Source organism: Boleophthalmus pectinirostris, unplaced genomic scaffold, assembly GCF_026225935.1.
Source record: "Boleophthalmus pectinirostris isolate CB_2022bp ecotype Guang Dong unplaced genomic scaffold, ASM2622593v1 HiC_scaffold_8, whole genome shotgun sequence".
NCBI lineage: Eukaryota > Metazoa > Chordata > Actinopteri > Gobiiformes > Gobiidae > Boleophthalmus > Boleophthalmus pectinirostris.
In genome coordinates this window covers 10,070,380-10,089,762 of record NW_026571515.1, presented here as the reverse complement: position 1 = coordinate 10,089,762, position 19,383 = coordinate 10,070,380, and the positions used below count along the sequence as shown (strand labels likewise).

At 38.0% G+C, this 19,383-nt stretch overlaps 1 protein-coding gene across 1 annotated transcript in view; it reads right to left on the bottom strand.

The window, feature by feature from the left end:
* Window positions 1-472: 472 nt before the first annotated feature.
* si:ch211-156j16.1 (uncharacterized protein LOC564557 homolog) overlaps window positions 473-19,383 on the bottom strand; it is an 85,400-nt gene continuing 66,489 nt past the window's right edge. Inside the window, exons 2-5 of the mRNA XM_020923318.2 lie at window positions 17,113-17,339; window positions 14,015-14,300; window positions 12,366-12,474; window positions 473-4,840 (exon numbers count right to left, since the gene is read on the bottom strand). Of these exons, the coding sequence (XP_020778977.2) occupies window positions 4,834-4,840; window positions 12,366-12,474; window positions 14,015-14,300; window positions 17,113-17,339 (629 nt within the window). The 3' untranslated portion in view covers window positions 473-4,833. The remainder of the gene's footprint in view (window positions 4,841-12,365; window positions 12,475-14,014; window positions 14,301-17,112; window positions 17,340-19,383) is intronic.

Genomic DNA, 19,383 nt, shown 5'->3' with positions numbered 1-19,383 from the left:
GGTTGTGCTTACTGACCTCAAATCGATTTTATGTGGTACACGGTGCTCAAATATCTGTCAAAATGTTTTAGTGCGACTTTGGTAAACTACGAAGCCGCACCGGTTGATGAATTGTTGGAACATTATGGCTATATTTAATAAGATATGTGTATATTGCTCAAAAATACAAACATTCTGACTGTGGGTGGGTTCATCTCTCCACAGATCCGACCTGTGACTTGGCTCTGCTGCGTCACCTGCTTGTCTCCATGACGACAGGCACCGTACGTTTAACGGTTTAACGCCGTACTCTTGAACGTTCTCGGCAAAGCAATAACACCTCCGTGGAGACCGGCAACAGTGTCCCAGAACATAACACACTTTTGAGCTCATGTCACGTCTCAGTTGGTTTTCCAAACGAGGCTTAATATAAACACACATAATGAAGCGCCGCGTTCGCTTCCAATAAAACAAACGACGCAGCGACTCGTGGTAATTTTCCGTATTTTATTGAAACAATATGAACAACAAAAAACACCGCAATTAAATAAAGTTTCAAACAACTCCCATGGCACAGATTAAAGACATAGAAGTGATAAAATGAAGCCAAGCCGAGGGGGAGGGGCAGCACACAACATTTCGTCGCAAACGTTTTTTTTTGCAGTGTCTGAACTACTAAAAACTAAAACTACTCTCTCATTCAGTGCACGTATGACCGGGTTTGTACAGGCAGCTAGCGAGGAAAGCCGAAATGTATTTGCACGACGATTTTCTCCAAAACAACTCAGCTAAACAGAACATTATTGTGCACGAGAATTAAGTGCAACTCGAAAATCCTGGGGTCAATTTAAAAAAAAAAAAAGGGGGCAGGGCTGCGATGTGGAGACAATGTGTGCTCTGTGTGAACTGCTAACAAGAACCACATTTAGGCAAGCAAAACAAAAACAACATTAACAAAAGAATAAATCCATGTTCTTTTTTTTTTTGGAATGGGTTAAACATTACAGTCACTCACATTAATATAACGCACTTCAAAAGTTAAAATCCCCCCCTCTGACAGTGGCACGAACCCCTCTGCTAAATTTCACAGATATGTATTAGCATCTCAGTGTTAGCGTACGCGGAACGGCGAGCTTCTAAAAAAAAAAAAAAAAAAAAAAAAAAAAAAAAAATCGCCTCGTCGTGAAGCCGCTACGGGCCACTCTTCATACAGTCGGCTAAACTTCAGCAGTGTGGGCTTCAGGCGACAGAAAAGAAATCCGAAATGTGAAAATCGTCCCTTTTTTTTTTTTTTTTTTTTTTTTTTTTTATTTTCTCGCTCTTTTTGCGTTTTTTTTCGTTGGCGTAGATGCTGCGTGGGAGAGAGTCGTGGCGTTGAGCTGCATTGTCTATACATCCTGTGGAATTTGGAACAGACGCTCTTGGTTTCTTCGCACTTCTTTGTTGTGTTTCTAATAGGCACGTCCCAACGGCCTTTCTTACATGTCTTAAAGCAACATTGCGTAACTTTACCGGGCGTTAGTGACCAGATATGAACGTCAAACCGCAAAGCTGAGGTCAAAACTAAGGTGCATTTTTGTTCGATTTGAGCTATTTACGATAATTTGAATCATTTGTAACTATAACTCTATTCAGAGACAATGTTTTTCTGTGTTTTTCTTTAGGCAAAATTGTTACGGTGACCAGATTTTCAAAATAAAACACTGAAACATCCCTGGTTTTTTGATTGGTAATAATAAAATTGTGAATCGAGTGCGGAATTAAGGAAAATTGTTACGCACTCTTCACTAATATCAGTCAGTATAGTCACATTTTCTTTGTGTTTTGGTCGTTTTTAAGTAGCTTTTCTGTATTTTACCTAAACAAATGCCTCTCTTTACTGTTGGAAGGTATCAAATTGGTTAAAAATAGGGACACGTTGGACATTTCTTGTATAAAACTGGGACAAATCAGTGGTTTTGGATAAATCTACTGGGACAGGGGACACAGGGCTCAAAACCTGGACTGTCCTGGGTAAATAGGGACGTCTGGTCACCTTATACTTGCTCTGTATCTGTGCAATAGAAAAATTGAAGGCAAAACTAAGGTGTATTTTTGTTCGATTTGAGCTATTTACGATAATTTGAATAATTTATAACCAAATATTTCTATAACTCTATTCAGAGACAATGTTTTTCTGTGTTTTTCTTTAGGCAATATTGTTAGGGTGACCAGATTTTCAAAATAAAACACTGAAACATCCCTGGTTTGTTTGATTGGTAATAATAAAATTGCGAATCGAGTGCGTTAAGGAAAATTGTTACGCACTCTGCACTAATATCAGTCAGTATAGTCACATTTTCTTTGTGTTTTAGTCGTTCCTAAGCAGCTTTTCTGTATTTTACCTAAAAAAAATTACAATTTATGTCTCTCTTTACTCTCTCTCTTACTTGGCAGGTGTCAAAATGGTCAAAAATAGGGACACTTTGGACATTTTTTGTTTAAAATTGGGACAAACTAATGGTTTTAGATAAATCTACTATGGACAGGGGACACTGGGCTCTAAACTTGGACTGTCCCGGGTAAACAGGGACGTCTGGTCAATGGAAAAGTTGATCAGGTCAAAACTAAGGTGTATTTTTGTTTGATTTGAGCTTTCTACGATAACGTGAATAATTTTTTGCAGATTTGTTTTTATAACACTATTCAGAGACAGTGTTTTTCTATGTATTTCTATTGGTAAACTTGCACAACACATTTTAATCATTGCAAATTCATTAATATTCTTCAAAGGTAAACAAAATAGGGTGACCAGATTTTCAAAATAAAATCGTCCCTTGTTTGCGGTGGCTGGTAATAATAAAATTGTGAAACGAGTGCGTAATTAATTAAAATTGTTACGCAATCGGCACTAATGTGAGACAGTGTAGTCGCGTTTTCTTTGTGTTTTGGTCGTTTTTAAGCAGCTTTTCTGTATTTTACCTCAGCAAATGACAGTTTATGCCTCTCTTTACTGTTGGCAGGCTTCAAACTTGTCAAAAATAGGGACACCTGGGACATTTCTTGTAAGAAACTGGGACAAATCAGTGGTTTTGTATAAATCTGCTGGAACAAGGGACACAAGGCTCTAAACTTGGACTAATAATTGCACAACAGATATTCTAAAAGATAATTAAATTCATTCATATTCTTCAAGTGCATATAAAAAACCCAAATATTGTTTTGTTGTGAGGAGCAGATTCTCATTTTCCTGAAGATTTATAGTTCAAATCCTGCTCACGTCAGCTCAGATCTTTGTTGTGTCCTTGGGCAAGACACTTAACCTAGCTTGTGCGACTCTGGAAGCGATTGACGGTTGCAAAAGGCTGTTTCGCGCCGCAAATTGGCAGCCGTGTTTCTTTCAGTCCGCCCAAAAGTAGCCATTATTGATTGACTAAGAAGTGAAAAAGTAATTCAAATCAACGTAAAGTGGGGTGACCAGATTTTCAAAATAAAAAACTGGGACATCCCTGATTTTTTTGGTGGTTGGTAATGATAAAATTGTGAAACGAGAGCGTAATTAAGGAAAATTGTTATGCACTTGGCCCATTCAAGACAAATATGAGTCGGTATAGTCACATTTTCTTTGTGTTTTGGTCATTTTTAAGCTGATTTTCTGTATTTTACCTAAACGAATAACAACTTATGCCGCTCTTTACTGTTGGCAGGGATGAGATTGGTTAAAAATCTTGTATAAAACTTGGACAAATCACTGGTTTTGGATAAATCTGCTGGGACAAGGGGACACAGGCTCAAAACTGGGACTGTCCTGGGTAAATAGGGACGTCTGGTCACCTTAACGTCAAGCGATTTGGTTGTGTTAAAAGGTGCTATAAGGGCCTATACAAGCCATACAGTTAAGCAAACACAATCTGAGCCAGTTAAACAATGTTGCTTTAACCATCCCTATCAGAAACACCAGCTTTGTTTGGGCTCTTGATAATATTACCGAACCTTTATACAGTAATCGTTTCCGTACAGTGCTCAGGAGAGATAGCCTGGCCAGCCACCATTTTTGGGTTTCATTGGACCTCCGTTGGATTCGTCGGGGTATAAAATATTAATATTACTACTTAAGTACGCATTTTGAAACACATTCGCTATTACTGAGGAGAAAAACAAAAACATAACATCGAGGAAGGCATACTGACGAAGAATAAAACGAAAACTTAAGGCACTTCGGAACTTGGTGAATAAGGCGTGGCCAGGCTTAGAGATAGTGAACATACTTACAAAAACACTTGTACTACAACTTGTACTTTTATGACAGTATTGGAGAGAGCAAAATACACCAATACTATATAGTACTGATACTGCTATCCGGACAACCCTAAATTTAAAATACCTGCCGTTTAATGTAAATCTACTATCAACAAATTCACAAGAAATATAAAGGAAAGAGGTTTTGACTCCTGCTCCCTTTTGACGTTGCGTTTTGAAAGTCCTGACGCGCTGCCGCCATCTTGGTATGGGAACGACAGCTCTTCTAGAATACGAAAATGTAACTGAGGGGAGGATTTGACCCACGCTTTTGTCCTTCACAGGCTTCCGTACATCACAAACACATCTCCTCCTCCCCGTAGGCAATGAGTGTAGTCCTGAAATCTTCTTACTTTTGATGCAACGGTGTGTTCAGTCCGAGATTAGATTGGTTAGGTCCTGGTTTAGTCCTGGTCTAGTCCTGGTTTAGTCTCGCTTTAGTCCAGAAGAAGTCCTTGTTTAGTCCTGGTTCAGTCTTGGTTTTTTTTTTAGCAATCTTCTTTATCGACGTCACAGTTCAGTAGTTTCAGACTTTCCAGAACTTGGAGCGCTCGGGCTGTTTGGCTCCCTTCTTCTTCAAGGGCTGTGGGAAAGAGAGAGAGGAGGTTAGATCATGATTTCATAAGCTGGTGATTACCGGATTACAAGGAGGGAAAAAAAGATCTGATTATTTGTCCATTTAGGGTTTTTTAGTTTGAGGAAAGACTTGCCTCTGAAATAAAACAATTGCAAGATTATAGATTATATTAGTTTAACATAAATACAGCAGTTAAAGGTGCATTATGTGACTTTTCCGGAAGAGTTGGTCAGTTTCTCGTCTCGTTTGAGGTGTTTTTGTTTTGCCGATCTCCATAGAAACAAGCAGAAAGGTCTGTGAAGCGGTGACTCCACTCACAGTAAGATTTCATGTTTTTAAAGGTATTTTTGAGCAATAAAAACACCCATAATTGAATAAATGCGTAATATCAACCTGAAACGTTACACAGTGCACCTTTAAATATGCATATGACAGGATTCTATGTTTTTCTAATTATTACTTTAAGTTTACTTTCAATATCTGTGGTTAATAGGTTTATAGTTATAGTTTTACATCAGTTAAATGGCAGCTTGGGGAAAAAAGTTGAGAAGAAAAGTACAAAAATAGAGGAAGTAGTGGTCAGTTCTAAAACGCAGTACCTCTTCCTATGTTATAGACAAAAAAATGTTATAACTTTTTGGACCTTAACATTATATAACCTACTCTATATTACCTCATGTCTGCTGTCTGTCTCCAACCAGGAGGTTAAATAATTAACTACACCAACATTTAAAACATTTGAAAAAACTAGGCATATAAAATCTTAAATGCATTGATGTTAAAGGTGCATTAAGTGACTTTTCTGGTAGAAGACCCATGACTGAGGTGCCGATCTCCATAGAGACAAGCAGAAGGAGCCACCAGGTCAGTTTACAGGTGAGATCTGTGAAGCGGTGGCCCCACTCACGGTAAGATTTTGTGTTTTTAAAGGTATTTTTGAGCAATAAAAACACCCATAATTGAATAAATGTGTCTTATATTTAGTACAATATTGTTGAACATTACAGGTAAAGCAATATCAACCTGAAAAGTTACGCAATGCACCTTTAAATATGCATATGACAGATTTCTATGTCTTTCTAATTATTACTTTAAGTTTGGAGGGATAATATCTGCGGTTAATAGGCTTTTACATCAGCTAAATGGCAGTTTGTGGAAAAAAGTAGAGAAGAAAAGTGCAAAAATAGAGGAAGTAGTGGTCAGTTCTAAAACGCAGTACCTCTTCCTATGTTATCAACAGAAAATTCCATAATTTTTGGACCTTGTTAATGTTATGGTTACTAGGTAACAGTAACAGTTCAACCAAGAGGTCAAATAATAAATTACAGCAACATTTTAAAAACTAGAAAAAACTAGGGAAGAGTTTTGATAAAATCTTATACCGTATTTTTTTACTATAACACGTAATTAAAATCCTTCAATATCCTCAAAAACAGATCAGACAGTGCGCCTTAAGTATTAATTCTGGTTGTGTTTATTGACCTCGAACCGATTTTATGTGGTACACGGTGCTCAAAAATCTGTCAAAATGTTTTAGTACGACTTTGGTAAACTACGAAGCCACACTGTTTGATGGATTGTCGGAACATTACAGCTACTGTAGACAGGAGCCTCATGGAGTAAAGCCCAATTTACGGTCCTTAGTCTGACAGAAGCTGAACCGCATCAGCGCACAAGGAGCGAGCTGTTTTTTTCAGCGCTTATAGTTTATGCAAATTAGCCATGTGGTTTTAAGTTTCGTTTTTGTAAAACGTAAACAAATGTGCGCAAAGCTGCATTAAACACATTATTACTCAATGAATATTTGAGTCGTCCTAGAAAATAACAAAAACAAACTTAAATTATCCATCCACATTCACATTCATAATCCACATTCACCAAGACAGGAAGACAACACTGCGAATTACACCACGATCTGCCAATGGATCGTGGATGCCTCGGCTAAAGAGTCTTAAGTGTCGTCCGTTTGTTTCGCTTAATGCGCCTTATAATCCAGTGTGATTTATAAATAAAAATAGACGAGAGAATTCAACATTATTGATATTGCGCCTTATAGTCCGAAAAATACAGTATATTGATGTTAAAAGTGCATTGTGTAACTTTTCTGGTGGAGGGTCCGTCAAAATGTTTTTTCTCCACTGAGATACTATTGCTTTGTCTTAAATGTTTCACACTGTGGCACAAAAACTTTCTATCTTCATGAAGACCAAACCAGACCAAGTTACAGGTCAGATCTGTGGTGAGGCGACCCCGCTCACAGTCAGAACGCCTGTTTTTCTAGGTATTTTTGAGCTATAAAACCACTTGTAATTTAATAAATGTAAAGTAGAGGCGTTTGATGTCACACTGTGGAACATTTCAGGCAGATAAATTCAATATTCATATTAATAAAAACAAGCAACCAAAATGTTACAAAGTGCACCTTTAACTCACTAGCGGTTGGCTGTCTTTTAGACGGCTATACTACATGTTCGTTATTACAAATATTTAACACCTTGACAAAAGAAAAACACAACACTGCACTGAACTGGGACTGAGAATATGATCTAAACTTTTGCTCTTCACTATAATACTACTTTAAATGAACCAGAATGTCCCTTCAGAGCCACCGTAGTTGCGTCGTTGCCCCTGTAGCTACTCCATAATGTCAAGGTGAACTTCAACATGCAGGATAAACACCAGTGAAGTGGGTATATGTATGTATTAGGTGGGTAGCATAGATAATAACGTTGCCTTCACATTGCCTTATACCTGTGTTATAAAATAGTGCACTGGGGGCCCACTATCACCATCTTACGTCTCTGAACATGAAAAAATGAGACAAGTTTGAAAAGCTACAAGACACATGCTGTTATATTTCACACACCTTTCAATTATGGCAAAAAATAAATAAATAAAAAAGGGAGAGTTCATGTTTAGTTCTATTTTCTAATGGTTAAATATTTGACTTGGATTAGTGCTTAGGTGAACACACGAGTGGGAGGTTTTAAGGTTTTTAGCGTAATTAGACCTGTAACCTTACTGATACTTTGCAGCTGATGGCATCAACATTATCAGGGGGTGTGACGCTAACTAGAGGCACCGTTCTGTCTGAAGTTAGACTTTAAGAAGCCTATATACCACAACATGTTTTCTTGCGAGCTTTTGATCATGTTCTAATGCCATGAACTCCTCAAAAACACACCTGGAGTTGGTTTTGTTTCAACTCACACATTTTAATCCTGCATTATTAGTCTGTCTACATGCTCTATTCCACCTTGTGATGTCATGAAGTGGTAGTTAACAGCTGACTTTTACCTTTTGTTCAGTAAAGATCGGCAATTCCAGGGCTGAAATTATCCATATGATTCTAGTGAAGACGTATGAAGTTTAAAAACACAGTGGAGCACTTCCTGTATAACCACATGACATCACAAGTAGGGGTGTGCAAAAAATATCAAAATATCAATAGATCGTATCGTTTAATGTGATGATTTAGAACCGTTATCGGGAACTGCTGTATCAATATATCGCCAGGAGTATTTTTTGGTGTATTTTACAAAATTATTTTGTTACAGTGCTACAGTTTTGTTGTTTGTTTAGAGGAAGGAAACTCGTTTATGCGACAACAATTGACATTTTCACTGTTTCGATGATTAAAATCGGCGTGTTTCATATTAACTTTGCACAAAAAATGGTTTAACATTTCACAAGACTTTTAGTATCACAGCCACGATTTAGCCTTTATTTTTATTGAATCATATCGAATCGATTTGAAATATATCGTATCGAATTGAAAGCTCACTGTATCAAGATATGTACCCTAATTCCTAATCACAAGGTGGAAGAACTCAGCCTAAACATGCAGGATTTGTGTGTTAAACGTGTGAACAAAACACAACTCCAGGTCTGTTTGTGATGAGGACACAACATTATAACATCGATCAGCAAATAGCGTAATATGGGTCTTTTAATCTGAGTTTTATTCACACAATCTCACCAAAAAGAACTGACTAAGCTGGAACTACAACGAGTGAGATATGAACAAGTCTTGAACACTTGTGTACTTATTTTCTGGCAGTGTTTGCTTACGTTTGCTGGCATAGACATACACGCAGAACCCCCCGGCGTAATGTCAGTGCAAAGTATCAGCAATAATAATAACAACAGCTTTGAATTGCACTGAACACGCCTCACTAATATGACAAACCATAGCTGTTCTGGAACACGAAACCTCTCTAGTTATACAGCCACAACAAACGCACAGCCAAAATGTGTTAAGTTAAGTGTCTTGCTCAAGGACAGATACAATGTCAGTAGCGGGGATCAAACCTTCAACTTAAACACAAGATTAGTAAAGACAACCTCAGTGATCCATTTGCACTGCCGCTTTGTTTGTAGATTTTGTGCCATTGTACAAAACACAACAAAACTTCGACAAAAGCGCAAAAATAAGCAGTAAAAATGAATCTCCCAGTACGATATTATCACGATATGCATCTCACGGTACGATATTTATTGCGATATAATTGTAGATAGAACGTTTTTATGCTTTTAAAATACTCTGACAAGAATTTGGTGTGAATTATTTCCATCATAATCCCAAAAATTCAAGTAAAAAACATATTAATTTAAGTTGTCTGCACTGAAATGAATCATGGGATATGTAGTTCTTGATATTTATTAGTTATTGTTGCTATAAAACCATGCATTTAAGCAAAAAATATTGTAATTCGATATATTGTGACGCCCCAGGGTATTATTATGAGACTTTTGACAATACGATAACACGATATTTTGGTTATTTTTACATCCCTAATAAATATAGACACAGCAGCGGGGATCAAACCTTCAGCATTAGGATTAGAAGACAACCTCAGTGATCCGTTTGCATTGTTGCTTCGTTGCATCGCTCGCTATATTCAGTATTTTTATCAGTTTCAGCCTCTGATCCTTTAGTTAACATTAGCAGATGCAGAAAGCCCCTGGGATAAAACCATTTAAAGTGACGTCTATAAAAATACATAAGCAAACCGAAATAGGGTCGTTAAGATAAGTGGACATCTCACTCTGGACCAGAAAATCACACAGCAGTTGTCAGTCTATTATTAAGGGACAAGGGGACGTGGTTCAGTTATTGTAAGTTAAAAGTATTAGCTTAAAAAGTGAACAAAACGTGACATTTACAGAAACCATCACGGTGTCTTTTTTAGACTTGGTGGGTTTTTTGCCCTTAGGTGGAGCCCTGTGACAAAAAACACATGCGCATTAGTTAAACATGCTCCAGCCACTTCAATGTGTTTCTCAATTATCAAAGAAAAAAAAGAAAATAAAGGCATAAATTGATACACAGCAAGCATGTTTTGTAGCATCTACAGTTGACAAAAGTATAGAAAATCAGATGATAATCAATACTAAAAGTAGTATTGAAACTAGAAACTTATTTGAGCAGGTATCAATACTGAACATCTTATCTTATTTTATCTTGAGTTTTATCAGACCTACACCAGTCAAAAGTTTGGACTTACCATCTCATTCAATGTTTTTTTCTACATTTTCAACATTTGATATACAGAAGACATCAAATATTTCATCCATCCATTTTTATCTGGGGCAGCAGTCTAAGCAGGGACTCACAGACTTCATTCACCCTGGACACTTCCTCCAGCTCCTCCCGGGGGACCTCAAGACTTCCCAGACTAGCCCAGAGACACAGTCCCTCTATACCAGGGGTGCTCACACTTTTTCAGCATGCGAGCTACTTACAAAATGATCTACTTAATACAAAGCCAAGCAAACTGCACTGAAACACTCTGTGCCCCTTTTTTGGACCTCACACGCAGTTTGAGAACCTCTTCTTTAAGAGAACTTCCTCTGGCACTTTACACAAAACTGTGAAAAAAGTGAAGGAAGTAGGTAAGATTTTTAAACCTGTTTTTTAAAGTTCCAAACTGGAGTTTCATTCTTTTCTGGTTTTGCAGTGATATTTACCAGCCTCTGCACGTTTACCAAACCAAACGCACATCGTGACAAACACAGATGCATTTGTGCACTTTTGTTAGACAAACTTCAGCCAAATGTGGCAGTAGGTCTGTTCTGTAGATCCGCTCTATGCTGTAGACCTGCTTTGTGCCAACACTGTAACACAAATTTAGACTAGTTTTTGCTTCACGTTTGGTCTTGCTCTTCTAATCAGCCGCACTGTGGGAGGGGCTTGTGTTCGCTGTACGCAGGAAGGAGCGAGAGCGTGAAAAGGCGAGGGGCGGCGTGCTGACGTGAGGCAGATGGACAGGTAGGATGTTTAGGAAGTTGAACCTGCCCTGTGATGCACGCTGGTACACGAGGGCACACGCTGTTGCAGACGAGCCGTGCATAGGGAGCGTGTGTATTTGTGATGCGCCGTAGAGTCTCCGCGGGTTTCAAATGAGCGCACAGGCTGCACTGAGACGCCCCACACGCTCCTGCACCCGCTACAAGTTTACTGCCAACAGCAGCGGCCGTAATGAAATATGATCACACTTGTTGAGTGTCAGACCTTGAGTGAGAGACAAGACCGAGTCCAAACGTGATAGAGTCTGAGACGAGACACGGCGATCTACCCACACGACCTTGGTGATCGACTGGTAGATCGTGATCGACGTATTGAGCACCCCTGTTCTAGAGTGTCCTGGGTCTTGGTAGAACACCTCCTAAGGGAGTTGTCCAGGAGGCATCCAGAACAGATGCCTGAGCCACCTCAGTTGGCTCCTCTTGACGTGGAGGAGCAGCGGCTTTACTCCAAGCTCCTCCCGTGTGACTGAGCTCCTCACCCTAACTCTAAGGGAGCACCCAGACACTCTACGGAGGAAACTCATTTTGACCACTCATATCCACGATCTTGTCCTTTCCGTCATTACCCAAAGCTCAAGACCAAAGGGGAGGGTAGGAACGTAAATTGAGCGGTAAATCGAGAGCTTTGCCTTTCGCTCTTGATTTACTGGTCAATCTACGATCTTACCCTCATCATGAAATATGTATAAAGTTGAATAACTCAACTAAATATTTTTCGACAAAGCAAAAGATGGGTAATTTGAAGACTAATCTGCTACATAACGCCATTTATACTTACTTACTTCATATATTTAGTGTCTTCTGTGTGGATATCAAATGTAGAAAGTAGTAAACATATAGAAAAAAACATTGAATAAGAAGGTGAGTCCAAATTTTTAACCAGTAGTGCATACTATAAATTACAATATTGTTTAAAAGCGACACAATCAGCATCAAGTCTTTTTTTTAGTATCGAAATTCAGTTTGAAATTGACACAAGCAGTATCAGCCTTGTTATCCATGCCAACTACATGTACCGTAGTAAAATGCTGGTATATCATGGTAGTTTGATTTAATTTAACTGTATACTTTTGTGAGCACATTTCTTTCATATTTGTAAAGTGTATGTATTCCATGATGTACACATAGTTATCAGTGATTGCAATCGTACTTTTACTTCTATTTTAAAACATGTACGTACTTTGTTGTATGTATGCGTCGTCGTGTTTTGGTGTGTACTCACGAGTATTTGCCCATCCTCCTGACCACCGTGATGACCACGGCGATAACGATGACAATGGCCAACAGCGCGCCAATCACGATGCCCGCCACCTGCCCCGAGCTCAGACCCTCTGGAGACAAACATTTAACGGGGTTTTGACAATTAATACGACAAACTGGCGGAACAGATATTAATTAGCCACAGTAGCGTTCGGCAGCCTCACTGTTAGCATCGTTAGCATCGCTACTTCCTGTTCCATTTCAGCTCTGTGTGTTTTTTGCTGAGTCGTGCTAAAATGAATAAATATTTAAAGATAAAGTAGTGAACAGGGAGCTGTGGGCGGATTTCACTGACAACGTGTTAAAAAAGACACAAACAAACTTCAACACAGGATAATTCTGCGTCGATAAAGAGAGATGTTAGCGTCTCAGTGCTAATGCTAATGCTAATTTTGAGTCATAATTACTATTACAACAACGCTGCAAACTGAGGAGATCTACATATAAAAATAATAATATAATATACATATGATAAAATAATGATTGTTGTTGTTTACTCGATGTTTTACTTTAACTCAAAGCTAATGTAAAACACTGTTAGCTTTGAGACACAATGAGCTAAATCCATGTATCATTTGTTTATTAGTTTTTCAATATAAAACCAAAAGCTAGAAAACAACTATTTTAACTATTCTAACTATTTTCTTCATTATTTGTCTCCAAAACTAAAATAAAAAACAGATAACGATTAGTTTTTTTCATTTTTCGATTTTGTGTTTAAATGAATAATGAGAAAAAACAAAAAAAAAAAAAAAAAAAGGATAACAGTCGTTTCCCGTTTATGTCACTTAAACTGCGATGCTGGACTGAACCCGAACTAAACCAGGACTAAATCAGGACTAAAACAAGACTAAACCAGGACTAAACCATTTTCAGTCCTGGTCTGATCCCAGTCTCAGTCCTGGTCTCAGTCTTGGTCTCAGTCCTGGTCTGGTCCTGGTCTGGTCCTGGTCTGGTTCCGGCCTCAGTCTTGGTCTGGTCTCGGTCTCAGTCCCGGTCTGGTCCTGGTCTGGTCTCGGTCTGGTCCCGGGTTCAGTCACGGTCTGGTCCTGGTCTGGTCCTGGCCTCAGTCCTGGTCTGAAAACGGTTTAGTCCTGGTTTAATCTTGTTTTAGTTCTGGTTTAGTCCGTATGTGGCACAAAAGTCTGGCATCGCAGTTTAAGTCAGGGAAACGGGAAATGGGCCAAATCGAAAACTGAAAAAACGAATCATTATCCGTGTTTCATTTTGGTTTTAGAGACAGTTGTTTTTTCATTTTCTTATTTTTGGTTTTATTTTTTATTTTATGATTTCTGAGCTTCCTAATTATTCACTGAGATGAGTTTATACGGGCTTTTCACAACTCTCAGAGACCAGAGCGAGGTTTCACAGCGACGGTAAAGCAAACAACTAGCATGCTCATGTGCAGTTCCTGATGAGTGGACAGTAAAATGTTGAACGCTCTACCAACAGAGCTACTGTCACCACACTGAGTAATAATCCAGACAAAGCAATAACATCTCCATGGAAACAGGGAGGTTGCGGAGTCTTCTGCAGGAAAGTTGCCCCTTGAGCATAATATACAAAGGTTTGCCAATTTTCATTTTAGTATTGCAGTATTTCGTCTCTCACCCTCTTCTCCCCCCTCCACCAGCACCTCCTCTCCCGTCTCTACTGCAGCCACGGTGGCCTCTGGGACTTCAGGGACCACCTCGGCGGCCTCGGTCACCACCTCTGGCTCCTCCTCTGCGGCCGGGGCCTCTGTCACCGCCACCTCTGGCTCTGCTTCTGCTTCTGCGGCTTCCGTGGGGACAGGCGCCGGAGCTTCTGTCTCTGCCACGGGAGCGTCTGTGGCGGGCACAGCCTCGGACTCAGCGGCGTCTGTAGCGACTTCTACTGGAGCTTCAGTCACCACCTCCTTGTAGTTATTGAGAAGATATAAGGTTAAAGGGGTACAGTGTTGTTTCCTCATCACAAACAGACCTGGAGTTGTGTTTTGTTTCATTCACACATGTTTAACACACAAACCCTGCATATTTACACAGGGTTCTTCTGCCAAAAACACACTGTTCCACCTTGTGACACTGCTTGATTGTGTTTTTAAACTGCATACACCTTCACTAGAATAATTTGAATGATTTCAGCGCTCAAATACACTGGTCCAGGGCAAGAAAGTTGATCTGACGTAAGCCTTTTTGCCGAAACATGATTTAAAAATAAAAGAAAAAGCTTTTGGACATCAGCCATCTGAGTGTGATATGCATTTTTTTCATTTTTATTCAGTGCTGGAATTACTCATCTCTACTGAACAAAATGTAAAACTTAGCTTTTAACTTGAAAACTACCGCTTCATGACATCACAAGGTGGAGCAGAGCATTTTGAGATTTGAAGAGGTAGACAGACTAATGTGTGACGAATCCCTCAGTCGTCCTGGTAGAATCCATGCTGAGGAGAAAATTCAGTTTGTTGACTGGACAAAAGTTAGTTTGGTTGAAGACGTTTCGCAGCTCATCCACTGAATGTTCTACTCGGCATAGACAGACAAATAATAAAAGATTACTCAGATGTGTGAATGAAACAAAACACAACTCCAGGTCTGTTTTTGATGAGGTAACAACTTTATAACACATCTTAAATCTCACAAGAGTCAATTTTGTGTAATATAGCATTGTTTCCCAAAGAGTGGGGTCGCCTTGTCAGGATGTTACACTCTCCTCCTGCACCCCAGACTAAAACGCGCTACAAAAATGCAGACAGGCCCACCTATCTCATTAGAAATGTCAAAATATTTAAACATGTTTTGGAACGTTGACATATTTTGTTCCAATGTTGCTGGCTCAATTGAATGTTGAAAAGAAAAATAAATGTTCTACATTTAATGTCCAAATAGGCGACTTATGGATCCTTTTATTGCTGCTTCAATTACTGTTTTTCATCATTTAAAATTTGAGTAAAACTAATTGTTCAGAGAGACACTGCAATAACATATCCTCATTAATGTTCAATAATGTTTAAAATCACCTTTATTTTGTGATTTACGAATAATGTCTATTGACTTGGGTCGCGAAGTTTTGTGACTTTTAAAATATGAGTCCCCAGAAAAAAAGTTGAATATAGTGCCTTTAAAGTGCATATGACAGCTTACACTACTACTATATATTTTAATAAAACACAGTTAAAATAAAAATATGAGAAGTAATAAATAGAAAAACATGAAAACCTGTCACATGCACTTTAGGGATTTCACTGTTCTTTGGTCATGATCTTGTTAAAACAATTTTCAACACTTTTTTGTACTGTACTCACTTTTACATTAAATAAATAAATAAAATATATGAAAACACACATCATATATAAGATTTAATGAAACTGAAACTTTTTTTCTGTTGGCAACCATAAAATAAACACATTGCGTAATAGTTATAACAGATTAATTGGAATAGAGCAAAACATTTTTATTTTGTTGAATGAAGGTTTAAACTTCAGAGGGATTCGGTTTTAGAACTAACCACTACTTCCTCTATTTTTGTACTTTTCTTCTCGACATTTTTTCCACAAACTGCCACTTAACTGATGTAAAACTACGATAACTATTTACCACATTTACACTCCCCCCAAACCCAGTAATAATCAGAAAAACATGAAAAATGCACTTTGCAAGATTTAAAAAAAAAAAAAAAGATTGTGTAACTTTTCTGGTGGAGGGTCCGTCAAACGCTTTTCTCCATGGAGATGTTATTGCTGTGGAATGTCTCACAGTATGGCATTAAACCTTTCTGTCTTCATGGAGACCAAACCAGACCAAGTTATACAGGTCAGATCTGTGGAGAGGCGACCCCGCTCACAGTCAGAATGCAAGTTTTTCTAGATATTTTTGAGCAATAAAACCATTCTGCAGTTGAATAAGTGTAAAGTAGAGCTGTTTAAAGTCATACTGTGGAACATTCGAGGCAGAGCAGTGACATTTACATAAAGTTTGTGGTCGGTCCCAAACTCTGGAACGCTCTGCCCCTCCACGAGTGTTTTAAGTCTCGTCTTAAGACCCGCTTTTATTTTCTGGCTTTTAACACTGCGAGAGTTTTGTGGTCCTCTGTATCTTTTTAAAATGTATTTATTTATTTTATTCTGTTTTATTTATTTTATTTTAATTTATTGTGTTAGATTATGAAGAGTAGGGGTGGAATTAAATAAATTTTCTTCTTCTCACTCCTTTTTGGGCAAAACATTTTTTTCTTTTTTTTTTGGGGGGGGGGTATTTTTTATTTCTATTATGATTTAACTTATGTTATATGTTCCATTGTATAAGAATGTACTTTACTTGCCCAAAATAAATACATAAAATTAAAAAAAATTTATTTATTTTTTTTTTTTTTAGTACTGCTTTTATGTATTGATTTTATTATTTTTTTTTATATTAGTTTTATTATTATTATTTTATTTATTGATTCTATTAGTTTCCTCTTGGTTGTAACATAATTCTGCTGACATTATTTTTGTTTTGTTTTTTTGTTTTAAAGTAAAATGTTTTAGCACTTTGGAAACTGTCTTGTTTATAAAAATGTACTATACAAATAAAGTTGGATTGGATTGGAGAAACAAGAAGGTGACGGACTCGCAACCAAAAAGTTCTGATTTGCACCTATCTACCCAACTATAATAAGTAAAAATCCTGGTGTTTCTTTCCACAAAAATCACTAAAACATTACATTTTTCATAGTGACTTGTGTACCTCGGCAGCAGCGGGGGGGTCGGTCGCTGGGGGGTCTGTGACTACGGCTGGTTCTTCTTCTGCGGCGGCGACCGGGGCATCTGTGGCTTCTGGGGCGTCTGGGGCTGCAGCTTCTGTGACCACCTCGGCCTCGGCCTCGGCCTCGGGCTCGGGCTCGGACGCGGCCGGGGCAACCTCTGGAGGGCCTTCTGTCACTGGGGCGAGCTCTTCAGGCAGCTCTGTGGGACCTGGAGGAAGGCGGAGAAGGTGGTTTAGTTTTGGGAGATAATTTGTGTTTTGATCGTTTGAGGTGTTTTGTTTTCCTTTTTTTTTTTTTTGGAGTAAAGCGTTCAAAGCACTGCTGCGTCTTGGGACCATGGAGATGACACAACACATTACATTACTACAGGCTTTTATATTGCCTAAAAATGAAATAAAACATGGATTCTTGTTGGGAATCTTGTCATTTTGCAGCACTACAAAAAACAAAAAAAAAACACACTGAAAAAAATAAAACACTGGTTTAACTTATAATTTATATAGAAATCATTTACATCTAAATATTGTTAATTGATCATAATGATATTTATAAATTGGTCGAACTAAAACAGTTTAAATTATAAATTGGTTCAACAAGAAAACATCCGTTACCTCAACACGCAAAAGTTAATTGAGTCAATTAAAAAACATTCATTACCATTTACGTGCCAATTTAAAATTCTACATTAAATGAATGTAGAATTTAATGTAAAAAGAAACCATCTGAGTCCAAATACTGTGAAGAAATTGATATTTTTAAATAAAAATGAATAAAATGACCCTATTTTGCCGTGCTTATTGTGGCATAAGCACAGACATAAAGTAGTAACACGAGCACAGTCACATTACATCCTGATCTCCAATTTGTTCCTACTTTTTCTTTTAACCCGACCTTTATATCACGAACACAGACTCCAGGTTCATACATTCACACTTTATGTTGAAATCACAAACATTCAAATATTTAATCGTTCATTTATTCAGTATAAATCTTTCCATCAGAACCTCGATGACCATGTTGATTGTTCTATTTTCACTCTGCCTGTTATATATTTTTTGTGGAGCAAATGAAGCACCTTGAAGCGTCGGCTCAAGAGTCGAGCAAATGGCTGGAACACTTCAGTGCTTCATGGGGCTTCATCTCGACATCACTACCTTCCATCGTGGAGAAGCTTGGCAGTGGGATGGCGAGGTCTCGCTCATGTTTCTTTGGATGATCGGAGGCCAGAGCACATGGCGCACGTGTCATATTCTACGGTGTTATTGGGCAGAGTCAAGTGAGGCTGTTGTCAGTGCTGCCCCCTATGTTGGGTGGAGCGACTTGGCACAGCGCATGCGCAAGACATGCTCAATGAACAAACACTCTTTGGTTCAATTAACTATTGTAAATTACTGTTGATTTGCTTTAGCCAATTAAATGTACATAGAAAAAATAAACACAAACACAAGATTGAATGTGTATTGTTTAAATTGTACCGGCCAATTTGATTTTCTTTCTTTAAACCAACGGGAAAAAACATATTGGGTCATGACCGAAAGGGTTTAGGCTGAAGAAAAAAGTATTTATAATGCCAATTCCAATAAAGAAAAGCATCGTATAAACAGCAAGTTTGCATTTACAATTTCACTTACAACTTACTGTATATATAAAAGTCAAAATATAAATTAAAACAAACTAAAGTTAATGCAAAATTCATTCATTCCAGAGCTATATCTTTCAAAACATAATGATTTATACGCTTTTTTTAAAGGCTTCTACAGTGTTAGACTTTTTTTATGTTTTTATTAAATCATCATTCAGAAATACAATCATGTTTTTTCTTAGTTCTTATCTTCTTTTTTTTAGATGCCATTAAATAATAAATTGTAATAATAACCGAGTAATAATCGAGACCAATTACATCTCCACTGAAAAAAGCAGGTTGCAAACTCTTCCAGTGTTGGACTAGAGGATTTTAGGGTTTAAGATTAAGATACAGGAAGTCCTCCACTGTGTTTTTAAACTCCATACACCTTCACTAGAATCATTTGGATAATTTCAGCCCTAGGACGTCGCTTTTAACTTAAAAACTACCACTTTTGTTCTTTGGAGATGTAGACAGACTAATAATAAAAACTCAAAAACGTGTGAATGAAACAAAACACAACCCCTAGTATTTCTTCAATGAGGTGACGAAATTATAACATGACTTAAAGCTCACAAGAGTCAATTTTGCGTAATAGGACCCTTAAGAAAAGCGAGGCACTGATGAA